Source organism: Aplidium turbinatum, chromosome 1 (genome assembly GCF_918807975.1).
Source record: "Aplidium turbinatum chromosome 1, kaAplTurb1.1, whole genome shotgun sequence".
Lineage (NCBI taxonomy): Eukaryota > Metazoa > Chordata > Ascidiacea > Aplousobranchia > Polyclinidae > Aplidium > Aplidium turbinatum.
Window position 1 is genome coordinate 36459404 of NC_137472.1, and position 22396 is coordinate 36481799.

The 22396-nt window shown below is 37.6% G+C and overlaps 1 protein-coding gene across 1 annotated transcript; it reads right to left on the minus strand.

The window, feature by feature from the left end:
• Positions 1-873: 873 nt before the first annotated feature.
• Positions 874-20031, minus strand: LOC145765271 (membrane-associated phosphatidylinositol transfer protein 2-like). Its single transcript, XM_082577074.1, has 30 exons — positions 19954-20031; positions 19721-19853; positions 19193-19396; positions 18740-18915; positions 18471-18528; positions 18033-18205; positions 17358-17457; positions 16849-16926; positions 16283-16384; positions 14391-14486; positions 13882-13964; positions 13285-13392; positions 12723-12856; positions 12277-12460; positions 11467-11562; positions 9861-10094; positions 8915-9038; positions 8080-8260; positions 7869-7945; positions 7276-7401; positions 6564-6650; positions 5739-5887; positions 5215-5331; positions 4457-4597; positions 4135-4259; positions 3572-3721; positions 3123-3306; positions 2848-2976; positions 2413-2493; positions 874-1916 (listed from the first exon to the last, which is right to left on the minus strand). The coding sequence occupies exons 1-30, from the start codon at positions 20029-20031 to the stop codon at positions 1806-1808; spliced, it is 3819 nt and encodes a 1272-aa protein (XP_082433200.1). The 3' UTR covers positions 874-1805.
• Positions 20032-22396: the final 2365 nt, after the last annotated feature.

Below are 22396 nucleotides of genomic sequence, written 5' to 3' on the forward strand. Positions count from 1 at the left end.
CGCTACTTTTGTAAATTGGTAGCGGGTAGCGCGCGCTATTTTGGTCCAAGTAGCGGTAGCGCGCTACTATAAAAGTAGCGGGTGCCCACCTCTGGGTACATGTGTCCCGCTTAGATCACCACAATATCAAATTAGATAAATTAAAAAAGCAGCACAAAAATAAATATAACAGAGTTGTAGATGATGAACCTTTTACGTACAGAAACAAACAACCTCACAACTAAACGAACGCTTGAATGGAAGTAAAAAATATGGACTCGAAACTAAATAGGTCTAACTAAGTAGATCGGATTCAAGCAAAAATTGATCAAAAGTGTTTGTTGTACGTTTCCTTGAGTTGTGGTAACTTTGACTGTGAAAATGTTTATCCTCGGACCGGAAAGCTTCTTTGAGAGTTTAATCCTGGCAGTGTCGCATTTTGTAGAGGCTTTGAAAAGAGCCTTGAACAACTGACACAGGTCTGTCATCGTGTTTGACAGTGAAGTTTCCGATTGTTGAAATGTTGTTGTCGGTGTATTATTCGTCGCTGAATAGAGAGCATTCCTGAAATGCGTTGCTCAAGCGCACACTCCGAGAGCCGAACCAGCACAGCGCGATATTGTGCTTTCTTCGAGCACAACGTCCGCGCTAAACCAATTCAGCTATTAAGACGATGGCATGCAGGCTATGGGACACATGATATATATGGTCGGTCGTGTCATCGAACCCATTACTACAAAATGATTATTAAATAAAAACATGATTATTATTACTACTGTAAATACCAGGGAAGACAGATGCAGTTTTCACATTTTGACAAAAAAAAAATGGTGAGGGTGTTTTAAAACAATGTATATATCTTTTTTATCAAAACGAGTAAAGATAGTATTTTTAACCTTGAATTCTCATAAACTACGCTTTTGCATGCAGAAAAAATCAACAATTCCCTTTACTACATAAATAGGAAACATCCAAATAAAACATTCAAATTGCATCAATATTTACATATAAAATGATTAAGTTACAACTTGAAAAGGGTTTGTCGCACAAACACCTTCTAATTGCACTGTGTGTATTCAATCTACCGGCGTGCGGACACAATCGATTTATGATTCTTCAATAAAAACATTTCACCTTATGTTGCACATTATTACGAGATCCACGACGTTTTTGTTGATTATTTTTACAGTCATTACTTTTACAGTAACAGTACGGTCGAGTTTACAGTAAAAGTGAGAATTAAACACTTTCAAAGGCAGCAGCACGCCTGAGAAACAACACAAAACGCTTTGTTTTATCCTGTAACATATAATCAAAAAAGCATATTTGAACGCTGTACGAATCAAAGCGACTTTTCTATGACAGAAAATCGTGAAATGTGTCACCATTTTCGTCTATTTGAAATCGAATTGAAATTCAACACATTCGATGTGACATGTGAGCTGTCAATTTGTCAAATATCATGATCTCGCGACAACCTTGACTACTGCTGGCGGTTGGGAGTCAAAACGACGCATAGAAAATAAAGCAAATGCTGTTTCGTACAAATCTCATTTTATCTCACCTGTGTAAACGCACCAAACTACAAATACATGCAAACTGAAAAAGCTGAATAAAAAAATAAAAAATCCATAGACGTTTGATTGGAACCCTGGTGTGCGACGAAAGAATCGAACAATGTCGCTTGTGAAATATGTAGGCTACGTAGTCACAAGTTCATTTAAGACAAAAGCAAAAAAAAAAATTGACTTCAAAATTATGTTTGCTCAATGTTGTTTAAAAACCAAAAGACGGTTTCGATAAGTTATAAGACGTTTCCAACGAGACTAACTGGTTTGATTTTTGGCTAGCGACCGTCTCTTTTTGTCCAACGTTGATTTGTTCTTGAGTGAATTGGTTTGACCAGGCAAATCAAAGTAACCTTTGCGTAAAACTATCTGGAAATAGAACAGGTTCAGAATCAAATGTTGTAAAAATGTTTAACACGCGATTTGATTTTAACGATTTCAATAATTCTTGTATAAATCGACATCATTACGCAAAATATAGGCTTTAAATAAAATTTAGTCAACGCAACAAAACGATACGAAGCTCCACTGTGCTGTATGCAAATTGTACAGTATGTGACATGTATTAGTGGCGCGATCCTGATGAGGCCAGCCTCATGGGCGACACACGGTGTCGATCGCTGTCAATTCTTGCTGCAATCGGCTGCCGAAAAAACATACTGTACAGTAAAGTTATAGGGGTGGAAATCATCAATTCTCTTCCAAAGCTTAACTTTGTGCCTTCGTAGTGCAACGACACATTGTCAATGTGATACTTACACATGTCGTCACAAACCGTTTTCTTTAATTCTCGATAAAAACTTTCATAAAATACCCGAGCCTCTACGTTAAGTATGCAACATAAGAAGAAACGTCCCCAACGTACCTGTGCATTAAACTTGGCAGCAATAACACGATCTCTCGACTTCAAATCACTGAGGTGGGCAGAGTATCCTTCGCTTAATACCTAACGTTATAAACATATTACGTTACATCACAACCATGCTTGATTTGCCTTAACGCTCACAGATGCGTCAACAACATCTAATGGTTTCAGTTAAATTTAAGAAATATTGCATTTGATTGACAAGCAAAATATTTTTGCATCATTAGCACAAGTCTAAACTACTATTAATTTTAGAGATGGTTATAAAGCAGTATCCAACTACACACCGTGGAGATATCTCTCGAAATTGAAAGGCATAACAACGTATTCACTATATACAGTATACCGACCAAAGTGGAATGTGAGTCCCACGATGGTTGGCTTTCATATCATGCCACAGTGCGGTACAAGTTAGAGAGAAGGAATGCAACTTACGGAGCATTGGGAGTTAAGTTTCTTTGACGTTTTTCCGACAATGTAAATTTGATTTTCTCGCATATCAAGTTGGGTGTAGACCCAGATGTCTTTGCTCGACCCGTAGCCAGCAGCGTAGTGCAGTTTGTACTGAAGTTTAAAAATACTGTATTAAAAAATTACTGTAACGACAATTTTATTAAATCTGGTGAAACAATCCCATTTGGTAATTAGACTTCGATAGAGTTATTTAAATATTAAAATTCCCATACCACCACACAAGGCCAGCTTCTCACCTCAGTTTTCAAGGTTTTAAGCAATGTGGCCTTTTGCTTCAATGGATCAGCAGTGAGCGCATCGCCGAACCAAACCAAGCCCTTCGGGAAGTTGTGATGCGCCAACCAAGTCACCACTCTGTGCTTCATGATGTTTGGTCGTGCCGTGATGTATATGATCAAGTAGCCGAGATCCTGCCAAAACCTATCAATACATGGATGTTTTTGAAACGCCGAGGGTGCGCGGTGATGTCAGTTCAGAAAGTGAGCGATACTTCGGCTAATACAATACGTTCGTTGGACTTTTGCACGTAAAATTTTGGATAAGAGGAAAAGTGTGAATATTTGTTTTCTGAAGAAATCGCATATCTACATATTTCAAAGAATATCTACACAATATCTTTCACAACGTGTGTTAATGTTAAAATGATGTAAAAATAACAACTCTACAAAGTTGAGGCTTCACTGACCTGACGATATCAACGGATCCAGGCCTCACTTTAGGATCGGATCCCATGATGGAGACGCTGGCAGTGAACGATCCGTCGATGCTGAAGATGACACAATCTGTGTCCGGTGGAAGAACGGCCAGGTAGCTGTCGGCTGTGGAATGATCACCACTGAAAACAAAAACAAGATGGAAAAGTTTATTTATTGTTGCATACCCACAGCCGTGCTAGGGATTCTCGATTATGGGGATGCGAAGCTACATCCGCTTTTGGCTTAACCGCCACACTAGAAGTTTTTCTCTGATTAACAAAATAATGTACTTTTTATGGGTGATATAAGGGAAGTTGCTTTAAAGCAATTTAATTTTTTTTCTTAGAAAGCAAGCTAGTAGCGCGTAGTAAACAATTGTCAGAATGACAGTTGACCTTTCTAATGTTGCAGGAAGAGAGGAGCTGCGCGTCCAATAATGCAACTTCCTTAAGCAGTGCACGTCAAGATAGGCCTTGTGATTATCCCCATGCATTTATAAATGCTAAGTTTCACGAAGTAAATGTCGATCTTTCACACAACCAACAACACTCACCAAACAACCATCTTGATGGGATGGATGCCAAGTCCAAGCTTCTGACTATCAGGAACAGTATACGTCACTCTGCCATTGCTGTTAGTCACCTCGTTCCCTAGCAACATCCACTCTGACGACGGTGGCTTAGGAGGGAAATTTGCGTGTTAATTCAATTAGTGCAAACAGAAAAGTTTGCTTCAAAATTCATAGCAATTTTGTTAATTTTACAAACGACATTTGTGAAGTAAACAACGATCTAAAAGCGAAGTTCAATCTATTGCAATTGTGTTAATGTTTGCTTTCTTGCAGTGTCACCGTGCTAAGTTTACTTCTCACTCACAGGGGTCATGACGTAAACGTCAACCTTCTCTCCCTTTAAAGCGTAGACGTCGAGTGGTCCGTACATGAACTTGCCCGTGATCACCTGCGGATCGTTCTCCAGAGCTATAGAGTCTCTTGCTCTGTGATTTGGCGACGAATTCTGAGAAAGATGTATGAACAATAAAGTCAATCTATGCTTGCTGACTGCACTGTTACACGAAAACCTTGACGTCTAACTATCTTTGACTATCAATCATATGCAAACAAATAACTTTATTTGAACTTCAACATGTACTCAGACTTCAACATAAACGCCCACATGGCTGCAGCACTAAAACGAGCAAACTTAGTATTACAATTGGAGTTGAAATGCCGCTGTCAAGAAAGCGTATTCAACAGACGCCCATTGAAAGGTCATGGAAAGCGCGTAAAGCAAAATACGAAACACAGGTACAAACCTAAAGGGCAAGTTCTCACAAAACTAAAAGTTTAAAGGTACGTTTCTAATATTACACTGACGACAATGACAAAACCGTGATTTTTTGTAAAAAGCTATAATTTTGTTGTACTTCCTAATAAAACGTTTGTGAGCCGATGTTGTACAAAACGTTGAACAACATATCATAGTCTAAATTAAAAGTTAGCTGAAGAAAATAAATGAAATATCAATAATTTAAGAATTGAAAAAGCGACGATGTCGTAAAAGACGTAAATGGTAGAACGATGATGAAATGACGCCAATTGCTACTCGTGAACAAGCTGAAAGATTCAATTTACCTTCAGCTTAACTTGGTTTCTCTTTTTCGTCCATTTTTCTCTGGGGGTGGTTGGTGTGAACCGCACTATGTCATTGTAATCATTCAAGCGAATCTGCACTTGGTCGTGCTTCACTACCTGGTGCGGGAAAATCAAAGCTTTGAATAAGTCACGCAAATCATTGTGATTAAATTAAGATATTCATCAACTTCGACAAGAAAGCTCCCAGACAGCAAATCAACCGTTTTTTACATTAATTCAACGTCTGCAGTCTGTAATGTAAAAAACGGCTTATTTGTTACATGAGCTAAAAGTTCATTTGATAGGTCGCATGTGCAGTGTGCACCAACGTGAAACTATTATTTTTGAATCAAATGTCAGTTTGGTCAGTTAGTTTTTCCCACAGGTATGACAAAACACCAACACCATAATAGGATACATTTAACTTCTGCAGACGTTGAATCAGCGTAAGAAGACTGACTGCTGACCGGACGATAACACGCGCAACTGCAATGCCTACTGTGTTAGCAGAGTCATCTACCTACCTGTCTTAAAACAAAGGCAGCAACATCGGCGGATTCCCAGAAGCTTGAGTGGAATAAATGAGGGAGAACACAGGACGGGAAATCCGACAAGGCTTTGGGATAGAAGAGAGCATAGTCCATGCGCTTTTCTCCCCACCAACGCTTAGCAACTAAAAGTATCACCACTTTAGTATAAGTTACTTTCTAGATACTAGATCATATGAGTAGACAGACAGAGCATATCGTAATGGAATGTATAGGTAGATACGAGCATATGGTAGCTGAAGAGAAAATGACGACAAAAAGATATGACACGCATCTTTGGACCAAAGTCTTTTTCAAGCGTAATCCTGGTAATTTTAGGAATTTGTATGTAGAGGTTGTGACTCAAAAAATCAAAATATGACAAGAAACCTGTAAAGCCTAAAGCTTGATAAAAGCGATCTGCACATCAACGTATGAAAATAGGCTGGGTTACAAAATATCACTTAAATTGCTTCATCACACCTTGAAGAAAATAATCTCAGGGATGCATTGCATAGTGTAGTTATGAGGCAACCCTTTCAAAAGCTTCAGTACTATGTTACGCTGCATCAGTTATTATAAACGTAATTTTTCGGTTTAGATAATTGGGATAAGCAATATCCCCTTGTTGAAGCTTTGTTTAAGACACTGCAAGTCCAAATCGTGCAAGGGTACGTTTAGAAACATCGCGAGTGTTCAACAAATGAGTAGTCCACTTACTCACACACCGCATGTGTGTTCTTGTAGTTATGAAATGACAGTTATTTGTAGTCTCTTTATCAGCACATCGATTTCTTAACTCGGCACTGATGAAAAATTTACCTTTCGAATTGACGTCACGGGACGCACCAGCAGGCAGATCGAAATGAACGTCATCACCAGATGCCACCACGTCATGCAATGAATCCTCTAACATGCGTGTTAGCAAGAAAGCGTTTGTTATACACTTACCTAGACAGGAAATCAGCCGGTTTTTTTACATTGGTTCAACGTTTGGCTGATTTGCAGTCCAGGTATTAACATTTTGTCATTTGTTTACGTTGTAACAACCAAAAACAAATGTCAATCCAACACAAAACTACGAACACCGGAACGAACATTTGCACAACAACGTTGTAATCCAGATAGCAAAACTCGTTATTTTTACATTGATTCAATGTAAAAATGACGGATGTTGCTATCTGGGATAGGTGGTTTGTTAATGGTTCTTGCTATACACATTACACACGGTAAGTGATGGTTATTCACAGCCAAGCTGAATTGAAAATAAAACGATCACAGAAAGAAAATCAGTCGCTTGTTACATTCGGTAGACGTTGAGTCAATGTAAAAAGCGACTGATTTGCTATCTAGGATGACATGAACGGTGAAAACTATTTCCCTTTTTTTGAAACGGACAACGTAGAGATCAGAATCAAAATTGATAACGCACGTTCACGTTAAACAACAAAAAACTAATATAAAAGCGACAGCTTAAAAGCCAGCATAGCTATTAGCTAAGCAACATGAGACTAGGTCAAAGCAACTGTCTTACTTTGTTGAACACATTCAGTAGCTTGTTTGTTGCTGACAGCTCTTGGTGGTTCACCACCACTGCCTCTCCTGGACACTCCGTGAGTCAAATCGCTGAAATAATGAGAGCTCGATGCAAGAATATCTCCTGAAAAGACTTTTGTATAGTTCACTAGTTCCAGGAGACATGTGGCAAAGTTGTATAGTTGCAATTTTGCAAGAGCGCAACAAAAATATATTTGCAATGGCAATTTTTTATGTCCTTGCTTTGTCTTTGTTTTACCAGATGTGACGTGGCTATGTGGAAAAAATGAATGATTGTTTGAAGACTTCTTTCATTGCTATCTAACTTTTATAAACGAGAAGCCAAGTCTAGTATCAAAAGTCTTACGTTTCTTTAATATGGTCTGTGCATTGTTTCGAATGAGCACTTATGCTACTAAGCAAGACACTAACCAGGAAAAAATCAACTCAATTGAACTCCACTTCAATTTACATTTAATTTGTAACTTTGGTTTCAATCAACGCAATCTGATACGTTCAATCAATTCGGTTCCTTCAATGCATTTACAGTAAAAGTAACGAAATAAGAACACTGTAGGTTCTCCTACTAACCAATAGCAATGGACTGGCCGTCTCCAAGAGGATACATTTGGTATTTTCCTACATTCGCTGGTGGAAGTCTGGAAAATCTAAGACAGACAGTGGTGGTATCAGTTAGCATGACAAACTATACGACAGGCTTTAAACTACCAACTGCATGTCAATGTGATGCCACTAAGCGAAAATTTTCGAAAATAGTTTAACGAAAAAATGTCAGTTGTACCTCATGTCAAGAAGAGGTTCGATTCGCGACGAAGAAGGGTCGGCAGTGTAGAAGAGATTGTAAATGTTGCGGCAAGCTGGTTTCTGTGGAGTTATCTGGTCACCGACACTGGTGGACGGCATGATGGTGTCATTGCCAGATGAGAGCTGTCTCAACGCCAGTATCAAACCCAAAGGAGACCCTGCAGAATCACAAACTGTTGAATAACATCACGAACCAATAAATTCCAATCTTAATCTATTTGCAAAAAATTTTTAGCGGAACAAAGGATATTACAGTTAAACAAAGCTCGTCTGCAGCAGACTGGGACTGTGGAAACTGGATAGAATAAAATGGCAGACACTGTTTTTCCTATTATCGCTACGATGAGTTCTCAACTTGTGGTGATAATCTTGGAGTAATGTCAAGTGCCAATAGAAACAATTGACGAAAAGCATTCTCTCTAAAATAGCATATAACGTTTGGAACAAACTTTTCTAGGCCTACGCGGAAAGAATAGTGGCAAGTATAAACATCAAGCTGTTAATCTCAATGCAGGCCTGTGGCTGTACCACTTCTATACTGAAATGAAAAACTGCATACGTCAACAAACCGCATCGAAGTGAAAAAAAATTCCCAGTAAATTAAAAAAAAACATCTGGCAAAACTGCTTTGTATCGCGCCACGTGCTGCCAAAAATTCAAAGAAAATTATCGTAATTCTAAAACAATTAAAAATACAACAATACAGGTTACTATCGTTTGTAAGTTGAAGATTCATTATAGATGTTAATGATCATTCCCTCTTCGACACCTACATCCACAGCGATACTACATGGTATAAACGTATAACAAACCTAGCATGAAGAATTCCGAGACTTCAAAGTCAAGTTTGAGCAAGGTTTCAGAAGAGGAGCTTTCTGTCTGGGAGATGGAGCGCTCTGTAGGAGCTTCACTTGCTCCGGAACAACTTGAAGATCTCTGCGTTGGTGAAGCAAAGCTAAGTTGTTGAAATGTGAAAAAATTGCAGCTTTTAATCCATTGCTCTACTTTGAAACGATTTATCGGACAATTGAGATTAAAAACTGCATCTACCCAGACAGCAAATCAGCCATTTTTTTACATTGATTCAACGTCTGCAGACCTAGTAAATATAGTTGATTTGCTGTCTGGGTTGTTGAAACGTTGAAAACGGCATTTTACATTCTGGCATCACATGAAGTGGATAGCGCCAACCGGCTCATATCCATTGAACGCTTTTGCATTCACGTGACATCTGAAGCCACACCTGGTATGTAAACAAGTAATACACGTTGCAACAACATTAAATACAATCTCGTTTCAGTTGCTGAATCAAGCGAAAAAATATACAAAATAACCATTCGGTGAAAAAAAAAACAAACTTATAAGTAATGAAACCATATAATGCAACATAGCCTTCATATTTTGTGTCAATACAACTCAAATTAAACTTTTCGTGCAGTTTCGGAACTTTTCGTGCAGTTTCGGATAAGTTGCAATGAAAGGAAGTAAAACTGCTACCAAGTATATTTAAGTTGTTCAATGAATGAGTAGAAGATTTCCCAACATTTCATAATATCTCAGATATCTGTACATCTCAGTTATGTTGATAATAATTACAGAGCCGAGATTACCAGCCAATTAGTATTTTAATTAACATGCAGCCATTTCTACATTATAATAAATTGGACAAATCATCTGCATTTTCCCAGCAAGCCCTAGCTTCAAACTAGAAGAGGTAGATCATTCACAGTTTACTCGTATTCAAACTCAATATCAAACCTGTGCGTCAGCATGGCAATTAGGACTTGATCGTCGTTTGGGCGAAAGAGAATATGATAAGCTTCTCGGTGCGGAAACGGATAGAAATGAGTTGTCAATGCTTTGAGAAGTGGAACTTTTACCCAGTGCGGAAACGGAAACACGACTTAAGTCGCTTTGAAAGCGCTGCACAGGCGCATCAACCTTCAGGCTGAGGGAATTGGAAATGCTCCAAGTGTGGGTGACATCTTTTCCCTGGCACCGCAAGAGACAAGACGGTTTTGACGCTTCACCCAACTCAGCTCGCAAAAGTTGACATTTTTACATAGTTTTAACTTTTTCGAAGTCGCAACTTTTGTAAGCAGTGATGGTTGGGCAATAAATAAAAAAAAAAAAAAAGCATTCAATCGCTATAGCAAGACAATATAGAAATCATGCAAAACAAAACAAAATTTGTCCTTTTGCTTTCTTCGATACTCTGTGTGATAAATTTAAAACACTTTGCTGAGCAAGCAGCATTAACGCATGCACAATGCGAATCAACAAGCTGAGTGCAGAGCCAGTCAACTGGCTAATTAACAAATTTCAGGGTTTCCACTTCGGTTTAGTTTTCGAAACTCAGATGCCTAGTTTTGGCAACAGAAACCCAAGTTTGAAAATGAAGTGTTTTGAGTTATGCGAACATTCGACGTTATGCAAATTTTGTGGGGTACCAGCGCCACTAACGGGTGCAGTAGAAACGAGTGTAGTAGCAGCTGTCCTGCCGATCCTCTCAAAATATGTCCCGCGAAATTCATCTCGACTTGTGTTTACTCATATGAACAATACAAAGGAGCTAATAAGGTACGCCAAGCCCCCAGGACTAACGCACTTAGCAGTGTCATGTTTAGTTAATTGCGCCAACCGTTGATCCTAATGAATTCTTCCACCATGGCTATTTCATGAGAAAATTTTAAGTTTTGAAAGAATGTGGAAAAACTACTAAATAGTGCTTCCTCCACATCTGGGTTTGAATATAGAAAAACCTGATGTGGAAACCCTAATAAAAAAACTTGTGGAAAAAAAGTAAAATATTCTCCTTGGAATTAAAGGCGACAGATCGTTCAAATGAAAATAAATGCAGCAAACCACCAAACGTAAGTGTACAAACTTTTGACAGTAAAAGCTGTACATAAAAAATCAAGTTTTCAAAGGGTCTCATCCCATACAGCAAAATCCTCCATTTTTATATTGATTCAACGTCTGCAGAATCAATGTAAAAACGGCGCATTTTGCCGTATGGGACTATATATTAGAAAAAATATTGAATACGTAAAATAATCGAAATAAAATGTTTTTTAAAACTAATTCATCAATTTTTGATGAACGAACATTTGGAAGAAGAAATTTCACGTCGAAGTAATAATAACGACGAAGTGTCATGCTCTATAGCAACTCGTGATATAACAATCGCATAACAATCTTTTGTTGGCCACATGCCCTGGGTGGTAGTTCGCCCGCCCCTGAATCCAAAGATCGACAGACAAAGCATTATGCTTAACGCAATTAAAACTATTTTCAGCAAATGTTACCAGCTGCATAAACGAAATGGAAACAAGAGCGAAGACCTTGTGACTGTGAAACTTACATGTCGATTGCCGCAAGTGTCGCCTTGTCGGTCAAAACATCCGCACAACATGTCGTAGCCCAAAATACTGCCAACCGTGTCACTGATGATGCACACCTGCAAATAAGGACACTGTTATTCTGCATTCATCACAACAGCTTGAAATGGATGAAAAATGGACCTTCCCAGTCAGCAAATCAGTCCTTTTTTTGCATTGATGCATTTGGTTTCCCCAATTACTTTGTTATCAATCATATGTTTATGGTTCAGCAAAATTTACTTTTCTCTCTAGTTACAGTTTGAAATATACAGTACAATTGAATAGACAGGTTCGGGTGATGAAACCTAGGAACACCTTCATTTATTGAGCGTGTTATTCCTCTATATTGACAGCGTTCAAATTGTTATGCTCATTTCGCGCATCCGATTATCGTTTGTCAGTGGATCAATTCGAATCAACCATAAGTGTAAGGGTAGCAGCAAATGTTTTGCCTAAAACTGACTTGTATCAACTTAATTTGTATGACTATATGTATAGAAAGTTATACAAGAAATAATTCTATGCACCAATTTATTGCACAAGCTCTGCAGAACAGCTGACATATTTTGCCAAACAAAGGCCAAATCTTTCTTTAGCAGAAATAGGCAAACTCATAGAACCACGATTACCATTGAACGGGAAGAGTATACACAATTACACATGATAGGCAAACCTGCTTAGTGTATAGTGCTTATACTTCACGAGACGACTTAACATACGAAAAGCTCCGAAGGTTTCACGTTGATTTAATCTACACACCACTGGATTGAGGAATGACACCATTGGCTTACCTGGCCATGGAAGCCGTTTCCTTCAGGAGAATCAAGGAAAGAGTTGAATTCATGATTGCACGAAAGGACGAGAGAGTTGAGATTGTCTTGGTAGAGAGACGATGATGTAGCGAAGAGAGATACCAAAGCACTGGGCAACGTTTGTTCGTGCGATATTGTATTGTCGTGGCCGAATGGGCTCAAACTAAAGAAGTAATTGCATTTTATAATATGGTCAAAAGAGATTTTCCGAACTGTGACTACTCAAGCTTAGTGATTCAAAATCCGGTTGTTACGAATGCAAGTGAACCTCAATATCCATTGTTGTAATCACATCAATAGCATAAAAAAAAAATTTTTTTTTGGAGGCAACACAGCATAGGCCTACTAACATTCAGTTTGAACAAACACAAGCCAAAGCAAGTTCATAGAGTTTTATTATTATTTCGCACAAAAAAGCAACTTACTTTTGCAGCAAGTGGAAGGCGTCATTACAAACCACTGGACAAGCCACCAAACGCATTGCCACCCGGCCGATAGCCGCTTTGTAATGAGACTTTGTGACATTTTCAAAAGTAGTCTTGAGTGTTTGTAGATCGCTCTACAGCAGAATGTAATAATGCAAAGTGGATGAGGAGTCTTAAAACATACAAGGTAAATCGTGGACCGTACTTCAATCGATGTAATTTAAATATTGAGATTTTATAGCAACTTTCTTTGAGCAAACCAGTGATGTCATGATAAAGGTCTGTTAAATTATCGCATGGCGTCTGACGACATATTTTACCCCTACGTTGACGTAAGGGTAAACTATATTGACGTTATGTTGACGTTTTTTTGCCAATATACATAACGCAGTACAGCATAATTATTTTGACAGTGACAACCTTCTCCTCAAGGACGTGATACGATTTGTAAATAACCTAAGTGGAAACGCTGATAAATAATGCCCACAATCCCACATGAACAACAATATGACGTCAAACTTTCACTCAAAAGAAACTGGTGAAAGCTTCGGCTCAAACGTACCTGTTTGTTTGACTGTATCCCGTGGCCAGACGCTTCAAGTGCGTTGCCGCCATGTATGATCAGAAACAACACATTAAACTGACAGGATGAAGGAAGGTGGTTGTCCGCCTGAAAGATGAGTTTACAAAGTTAGTTTGTGAATGCTGCAGGCGATTACTGATTGCGGAATCTAATTCATGTCACTGACGAAGCTATTTGTCAAATCGTCTCAACAATTGAGCATTTTCAAAAATACATTTTGGTGGAATATGCACAAACAAACAATTCTGTGGTGAATTCCTTATTTGAATACGCTGGACAGTGGACAGCTTCAAAGACACGCGAAACTTCAAAAATAAAACGTTTTCAAGAAAGTACAAAAACTATCCCAGCTAACAAAGTTATCATTTTACATTATTTCATTATCACTTGGGACCGCTCGTATGTTAAGAAAGTTTCGAAGCAGGCCACAAAAACACTACAACATATATAATACTTCATAATTCTCAAAGAGTCTAAAATAAACTAGTACGAATAATTAATCACGTGTCGTCTGCAGAATGCAAATAAGAGAGCGAGGATAATGTTCACATAATAAAGGATTAAAACATCGAGCACCTGATCAAAGGCGTCACTGATCGTACTTTGTTGCTTTTCATCGACTTGCTGATGTTGCTTCGATGAAAGTTTCTCATTGAAATCTAGTCATTGCAACAGGAAGTTAGCGCGTTTGTAAAGCAACTGCTGGGAGCCATGAAAGCAGGTATGTTTGACAGCTCGGTCGATAACACAACATAGCGCGCCCATCAAGATTATACGAATAGAAGCATTGCTACAAAAAGTGGTCTTTCCTTGATGACTTAACCATAAGCCAGATTCCTGGATAAGCGTTTGACCGATTAACTTTTTGCTCAGTTTTATATCTCTTCGTTTCGCTTTGCAGTATTCTATTTGAATTCACATAAACACCCCAGACGATAAAATCCGTCAGTTTTACATTGATTCAACATCTGCAGACGTTGAATCAATGTAAACATGACGGATTTTGTTGTCTCGCACTGAGCATATCACAAAACAGTTCATTAGCTAAACATGTACGCTATGTGGAACAAAGACAAGCACTGTACCAGAGTTTGAAATGTTTTCCAAGGATTTCCACGGAATATTCGTTGATGTCGGTGGATCGCCATCCAGCAACGACGAGTAATGATGAGGAAGTTCGTCTGTACAAAATATTGCAGTACAATCAGACGGTTGTTGTTACGGGCGTTACTTTTAAAAAGCAAAAAAAATAGAGAAAGATTAAAGTGTTTTGGTTCGCAAGAGCAAAGCTTCAATGGTTTGATTATGCAAGCGGGAAACCAGCACACAACTTGTATTATCTTTTTTTGTATTGTGAACCGCATTTGTTCGCCAAGTGGTCTGGCGAGCGATATACGAACCCATTTATATGTGGCCTTATTCCACCATACGTGAGACAGGTCGTAATTATTATCTGCCTTGTTTTATAATCTACCTAATCAGAAAGCCAGTTGAGCTAACTCAAAAAAAAAAAAAAAAAAAAAAAAAACGATCAACACATCAGTCACTCGTACGTTGCTACCTAGTAACTTGATCGATTGTGAATTCATAGAAAATCGGCTTCTATTGTGTAGTTTTAACTCCGGAAGAACGGTCATAGTTAAGAATCCTTTATTACAGCTCCTACAGTGCAGCACGTCTTACGGAAGTTGAGGCGCACAATCACTTTCTTTCTGTGCATGAAATTCCTTCAACTCAAAATATAAATACTACTGCAGACAGTGCACACCTCAGTGCAGTGGGTACACTGGGTATGGCCACGGAGATTATATACTTCCGTGTGACGTTTTCCCATTTGTGGAACCTAAGCTCCAAAAATGGTACTACCGCCAACCTTGCCAAAGTGCTCAAACTGCAAGCAGTGAGCTTTGCGCAATGCACAGCAAGGTGCCTCCAGTAAATTGCTCAATCGGGATAAGCCAAGAGCGGACTACTGCATTATGTGATTATGAAAGATGAGAATCGATGTTCTGCTTAGCTTCACGCTAATCTATAATTTTGAAAGTAGGCCTACCCGCCAAATTAACTAGTGCAATATTAGGAAACAATGCAAGGACATAACATTGAAATGTATCGATTGTATCACGCGTGTTTTATATACGTTGTATTTGCGGGCATCCGCAGTGGGTTTTAGAAATACTTTTTACGATCACAACAAGCTAAAGTCAACGTTGGGCTTCAAATTGTCAAAAGTACAGTTCTTAAGTAGATACCTATACCAGGACCACCACCGGTGACATTTAGTAGAACATCTTTTTACGAATTAAAATCGATTGAGGCTTGCCAGGCCAGTTCCGTGTTTGATAAGAAAACAACCTTTAAGCCATTTTAAGTAATAAAAAACCTTTTTATCCATTTGCTGAATTAAATTTTAATTTTTCATGAATTCTTCTTGTAAAAAAATACAAAAGGTATGGTATGAACTGCGCAATGCACATGTGCGCGAAAGAGGTATGATGGGATATCGAATCTGATTCTATACGAACGAGAAAGCGCATTTCAACGAAGGAAATGACCTTAAGATTACATACAAACTAATCGCACAACACTTAACTGAAAGGAGAATATTGTACAAAGTCAATAATGACAATGTTGCTATGACTCTACTAAATAAGCTAACAAGGTTAAATATACAGCAGAAAAACATTGAAAGCGTTTATAATATGTAAATTTGTGTTTCCGCAAAACTATTGCGACTTAATTTTTACTTGTCTAAAGTTTCTTGAAATCTGTGAATTTAATCTCTCGTTTGTTTATGTTTCAACAAAATCGCAAAGTTGTGGTTACGATGCAACAATTTAAGCGGAGAAGGTATTTGACAATTGGCCACATGTAAAGAATATTTAATTATTTATGCTTTGAAATGCGATTTTTACGTGTGTGTTCACTGTTCATCAACTAAAAATGCAAGCACACTTATCATAGCGGCTATAGTCACCTGTTGCGTCAAAAAATTCGTCTTCGTCAGAGCTGACGTCAAAGCTGTCGCTGCCAATGTTTTGTGACCCAGGGTCGGAGGCAGTGGTTTGGTTAGAGCGGCCTGCAAAACGCAAAGAATAACATTGATAAGCTTCCTTTCTCTGCAGCATTGCGCATTTTAACGAGCAACATCCTAGAGGTAATGTTTTTGACGATGTCGTATTACTATGCCATTTCAATAAATTTAATTAGCCAGTTTATAGCGGTATGCGTGTAAAAACACCAAATTGAAGACGGAAAATTTACCAGTAGGCCTACACCCGTTTTAATATACAACTCCAGGTTGCAAGAGCCGCTTTAAACCAGTATAAAAAAGTGCATTTTTCATCTGTCAAGTGAATCCGCAAAGCTGCATTCAATAATTATGAGCCTTTTGACACAATAGTATCTATCGAAAATCGGTCGGTGTGTTTGCTAAAACAAGTTTTAAAAGTGCGTTTTCCGTTGGAGATTACTTGTATGATTTCTAGACCAAGAAACGGAGAATATAAAAGACATCACTCAAACACCATTGCAACTACTTGCCTTCTTGGTGGTCGATTGCAGTTCGGCTGGACAAGGCAGAACTCGTTGAGTTTTGTCTCACCAGCTTCTTCCTGGCACCTGGATATGACAAACTACCTATATATCTGCACTCTTGATTGCAAGTTAATAATAAAAAGCGAAAGTAAATAAGCATCAAATTTGCAGGAGTGGCGCTGCATATAAAATATATTGACGACAAAATTCGATTTACATCGATGTACGTGTCCACGTATTGATCACAAGATTTAAAAATACATGAAAATGTTTCGATAACCAATTAACCATACTACGTATAGATCACTTTTAATCAATAAAGAGCTTGACAATTCCAAAATCGTTCCACTTACGTGCAATGATAATGATTACGAGTCCACTTTATATAACCAAATGATCAAATAACGTTTTATTGGTTTTATTTTTTTACGTTTTATTTAGCTTCATTAAAAACTGATATCTGTGTATTGTTTTCAAAAAATCGCTTGATAGAAACGTTATGCATTGTTACAAACTTTGTCCTCGAGCCGTTGAAGATGACATGATCGTTTCGTTATTCGACATATCTTCAGTGGTGCTGTCACCTAACGATGAATCATTGGCATCATCGTCATCCTAACACGCAAGAAGAGTTAGCAGCTCACGAATGATACACTATCACCAGGTACTTCCCCCTGGCAAGTTTGCTGATAGAACTATTTCATAAGTCTTATTTTTCTTCAATATCAGAATGCCAATTTCAATGCTTCTACGTTTGGAAGGATGAAGGTTTTGACTTAAGCACTATCGTTTGTAGACAACTAAAGCAGGAATCCATTAACCTCCAACAGATCAAACAACACAAATGCGTTAGATAAGCCATTAATTGTGAATTTTAACTTTAAAACAAAATAACTTCAACAAGTTGAACATTTTTTTTATTGCACAAAGAAATACATTTTAATCATTTCAATTGTAATTATGTTGTATTTCTTTGTGCAATAAAAAAAAGTTAAACCCGTTGAAGTAATGCTGTTTTGTATGTCTGCAGTACAGTCAATCTACTAAAGCTTTATAATTTAACGTTAAAAAAATGAAGAGAAAATTTATAAGCAGAATAATACGTGTTACAGCAGCTATCACTATGATTCACTCTCTAAAAAAAAGACTTCAAATGAAATATGACGAATAGCTTTTCCCCTTTGCTTCACCTCTGATTCCATTGAATCGTTTTCCTTCGCTAAACCATCGTTTCCGAATTTAAGACGTAAAGCCAGCTGGGTTTCTCTTTCTAACTTTCTGATATCGGCAATCGTCAAGCCAAACCACTCGTCCTGCCAGCACCAGGCTTGCTTGTGAGCTCGCAGCATGACCTTTCGCAAACCTTGGCAGTGTTAAAAAGTATACAAAATATTAATGACATACGTGTGTTTTTGTGTATATAGTAAAACATGGCAATTGGCAATGCACACAGAAGGACGCATTTGACATTTTGACTATTGTTTATGTTTCCAAGTTGTATAACTATTATGGGCTTCAAATCAATAAATGAGGTTTTTTTAATGATAATTTTTTGATTACATGATAATTTTTAATTATAATAATTTATGCTATTAAAACAAAATTTAAAAATAAAGCCAGCAAATTACCTGTATCGTGAATGAATTTTTCTATTTTTGATTGCATTCCCCAATATTTGAATTCTACCTAAAAATAAAAAACAATCATGTAGAACACTCAAGGCAACAACAATACCTAAAAGTTGTGTTTTGTAATCTTTTACTGCCAAACATCAAGCGATTCACATTGAGACGTAATTCCTTTGGAGGATGCAAGAACGGTTGAATTGCTGTTTGAAGACCTTACATCAAGCGTTTGGCGTTATACAGAAAATATCACAAGTATTACAATTGCTCACTTTGCAAAGTTTATAAGCGCACATGAATTTTTCGTCACTATTCCCTTCATGACGTTTGACTTCGGCCAGCCAATCATCGCGCAGAGGACCTCGACCGGTTTTCTTTGATTTATAAAACTTGAGATCTTCCTCTTTTTTGTCATCACTTGAATGCTCTTTCACAATATCGATGTTGTCTAAATTGTGAATCAAATTAGATTTCAGTATTACAAACAGGATAAAATAAAATATTCTTTGCCAATATCCATGGTAATTTGATCTTGTCGGTTTGTGATATTATATTCTTTGAGGTTAAACTTTAAAATATTTTTAATGAAAATATGTCTTTGATAAGTAAATTGCAAAACTTAAATTTTTTGTTGTGAAACACATTATAGTACTTGAAGTTTCTCACCAAGACTGAATTCATAACCAAGAACAAAAAAAAATAACAAAAGAAATATTTTGTGATACCTAGAGTTCTATTTTTTAATTCTGAAGACGACAAGTTAAACACATTTTCGGAAGTTCCTGCATCATTGAAATAACGAGTTTCGATGTCAATGGAAAATTTCTCCACAAACGGACAAGTGTAACGTGTCCTTGTGTATGGATAGGCATTCCATGCTTCTTCTTCAACAATCAAAGCGTTCTTGGGTAATAAAGATACCAACCAACCTGAAACAAATTGAGATGTAGATAAAATCTAAAACAAGTAGATTTTATGACATTGTCAATAAGCAAAAAAGCGCAATTGTATTCCATACTGCACAGCTATAACATTGAAACAATGCTATTCTACACATACACAGTTTAATGCAATGTTCGAATCTGCAATCTTAATCAAAAGCAACAAAATAGTTGGAAAAAAAGGTTATTCAGTAATACTGTGCAAACACTTTTTTTTTCTGGAATAGCCTGAATAATTATTTGAAACCTTTAATCAATATGAACTGTTGAATGCACAGTGAAATAGCAGCATACACAATTACACATTTGTACCTGGTATGTGTTTGCCAATATGATAAACTTTTTGTGTGTGCTGCCCCTTGCCACCAGGGCCATCTGTGTAGGGTTCATTTTCTATTATTTCCACACCACTCCCAGTTCCTTGGCTTTCTTCTCTACTCTTTTTCTGAGTTAGTATTTCATGTTACAATTTTTAGACACTAACACAGACAAAAGCAACGTTAGGTATAAAATCTTGATGTAGTTAGGAGGAAAATGTAACAAACCTGGATCATGTACAACTGAGCTATTCTGTATTCGTCAACACTTAAAGGCATGGGGATGCGATATTCCTTTATCAACATTGTGCTTGAAAAGTTTTCTTAAAGTTTATGCAACAATTTCGTAATATATTGCATTAAAATTGATTAAGGACGAAAAATTCTGAAACACAAATGTTATTTCATTCTGAATAGCACATATCTACAAATTTGAAAACATATTTAATGGTTCTATGTGTGTTTTTTTTATGAAATGTATCATCTTACAAGTGAAGCTATTAGTCTGGGAGCCTGCGACAGAAGATTTCACCCCATAAGGTACAAAAGGTTTGACCCCTTGAAGTTACTGGGGTCAACCATGTCACTCACAAAAAGTATGGAAGAGTGACCCCACCGGGTGGATCTGGACTCTAGAGACCTAAAAAGCCCCAAAAGGGGGGTTATTTTACCCCATAGGGTACATGGACCAAATTGGTCAAAACGAAGTTCTATGTCAGAACATCACAAAAATATCAAATCTAACAATATTTTCGGGTGGAAAGGTGATGTAAGACCCCCCAAAGTGACCCCCCAGGGGGTTAATTTCACCCCATAAGGTACATGGACCAAAGTTGGTCAAAACAAGATTTTATGTCAGGACATCACAAAAATATCAAATCTTACAAAATTTTTGGGTGGAGAGGTGATGTAAGATGCCTTCAAAGTGACCCCCTTTAATGTGAATCCCTCGGAAGGTTTATTTCACCCCATAAAGTACATGGACCAAACTTGGTTAAAACGAAGTCTTATGTCAGGACATCACAAAAATATCAAATCTAACAATATTTTCGGGTGGAAAGATGATGTAAGACCCCCTAAAATGACCCCCCAGGGGGTTAATTTCACCCCATAAGGTACATGGACCAAAGTTGGTCAAAACGAAGTCTTATGTCAGGGCATAACAAAATATCAAATCTAACAATATTTTTGGGTGGAAAGGTGATGTAAGATGTCATCAAAGTGACCCCCAGAGGGTTTATTTCACCCCATAGAGTACCTACATGGACCAAACGTGGTCAAAACGACTGGAGGTGCGTGGTGTCCTGGTCTGTTATAGAGATCGTCTTGCTCACTATAAAATGCTATTTACTTTTGAACTAAAAACAAAATTGATAAAAATATTATTATTATTTTAAAACATAATTAACGATAACCTAGATCAGCGTGGCCCAACTTCTTTTCATCAAGGGCCAAAAACTTTTTTTTATTTTGCGGGCCAATGTTTTTAAATAGTGATTCATAGGCATATTGCTGGCAAATTATACATACGGTAGTCTATGGCATCAGTGGCGTAGCCAGAAAATTTTTTTGGGGGGGCCAAATATTTGATGAAATGATGAGAACGACAAAGTGTTTGATTAAGCCATCGCCACCTGATGTGCATTGGCGTATCCTGGTGGGTTGAGCAAGGGAAGCAATAAAAGTGGTGGGGGGTTAGAGCGTACCGAAGGCACGCTTATTCTAGGGGGGTCCGGGGGCATGCTCCCCGGAAAATTTTTGCAAATTTACATTCAAATAATGGATTATAGCGCTTTCTGGAAACACTTTTAGGGTAATATTTGAATGAAATTTATTAGCAGAAAAACTGCTATTAACTTATTAAAGGTAGCTCTTACACACAAACGAGCAAAAACTGCGGCTAAAATTAGAGAACACCAAAAACTCAGCTATACAAAAACTCAATAACTACACAAAAACCCAACAGAGTAAGCCATTCTGAAATTGATCCACAAATTAGTTAAAAGAAACGTAAATCGCGTAAATTTTGCGTGATTTACAATTTGCAAAATTTATTGGTGTCTTTCTGTGTGTCTAAAATCAATCCTTGGGGGTGTTAATAGCCAGATGTCTTGGTAAACATTATAAATTTCTACAAATTTTATTATATTTTCAACAAAGGGCTCAACTTCGGAGTCCAATCTTTGAAAATTTGGGGGGGGCCATGGCTCTTTTCGCCCCCCCTGGCTATGCCTATGTATGGCATATAGTTTTTTCTCTCAAACCTCTACAGCTTGTTTCACCCTAAAAGGGGGATCATCTTTAACGTTATCAACTTTAGATTTTAATTTTAGACAATTTAGCGTTGGTACGGTAGCCTATCCAACAAGAATCGTAGTTGTGGCCATGCAAACGCAAGCGTACAGAGCATCGTTTTCAAGTTAATTTCAATTTTTGGTTTTAATATTGTTTATTCGCAAATGTATGCAGTTCCAAACATCGAGTGGCCTACAGGTTCAGAACAGCATCTATTAAAAGGGGAAACTTCTCCTTTGACACTAACTTCCAAAAGCTTGCAGGATTTTTCATTTTCTTTGACAGCAAAAACGGATCGCTCTGAAGTTCACATAATTGAAGTTGAAGCTCAGGGGGCTGTGTATTAACTCTCACGCCCATGGGAAAAAATTTTGAA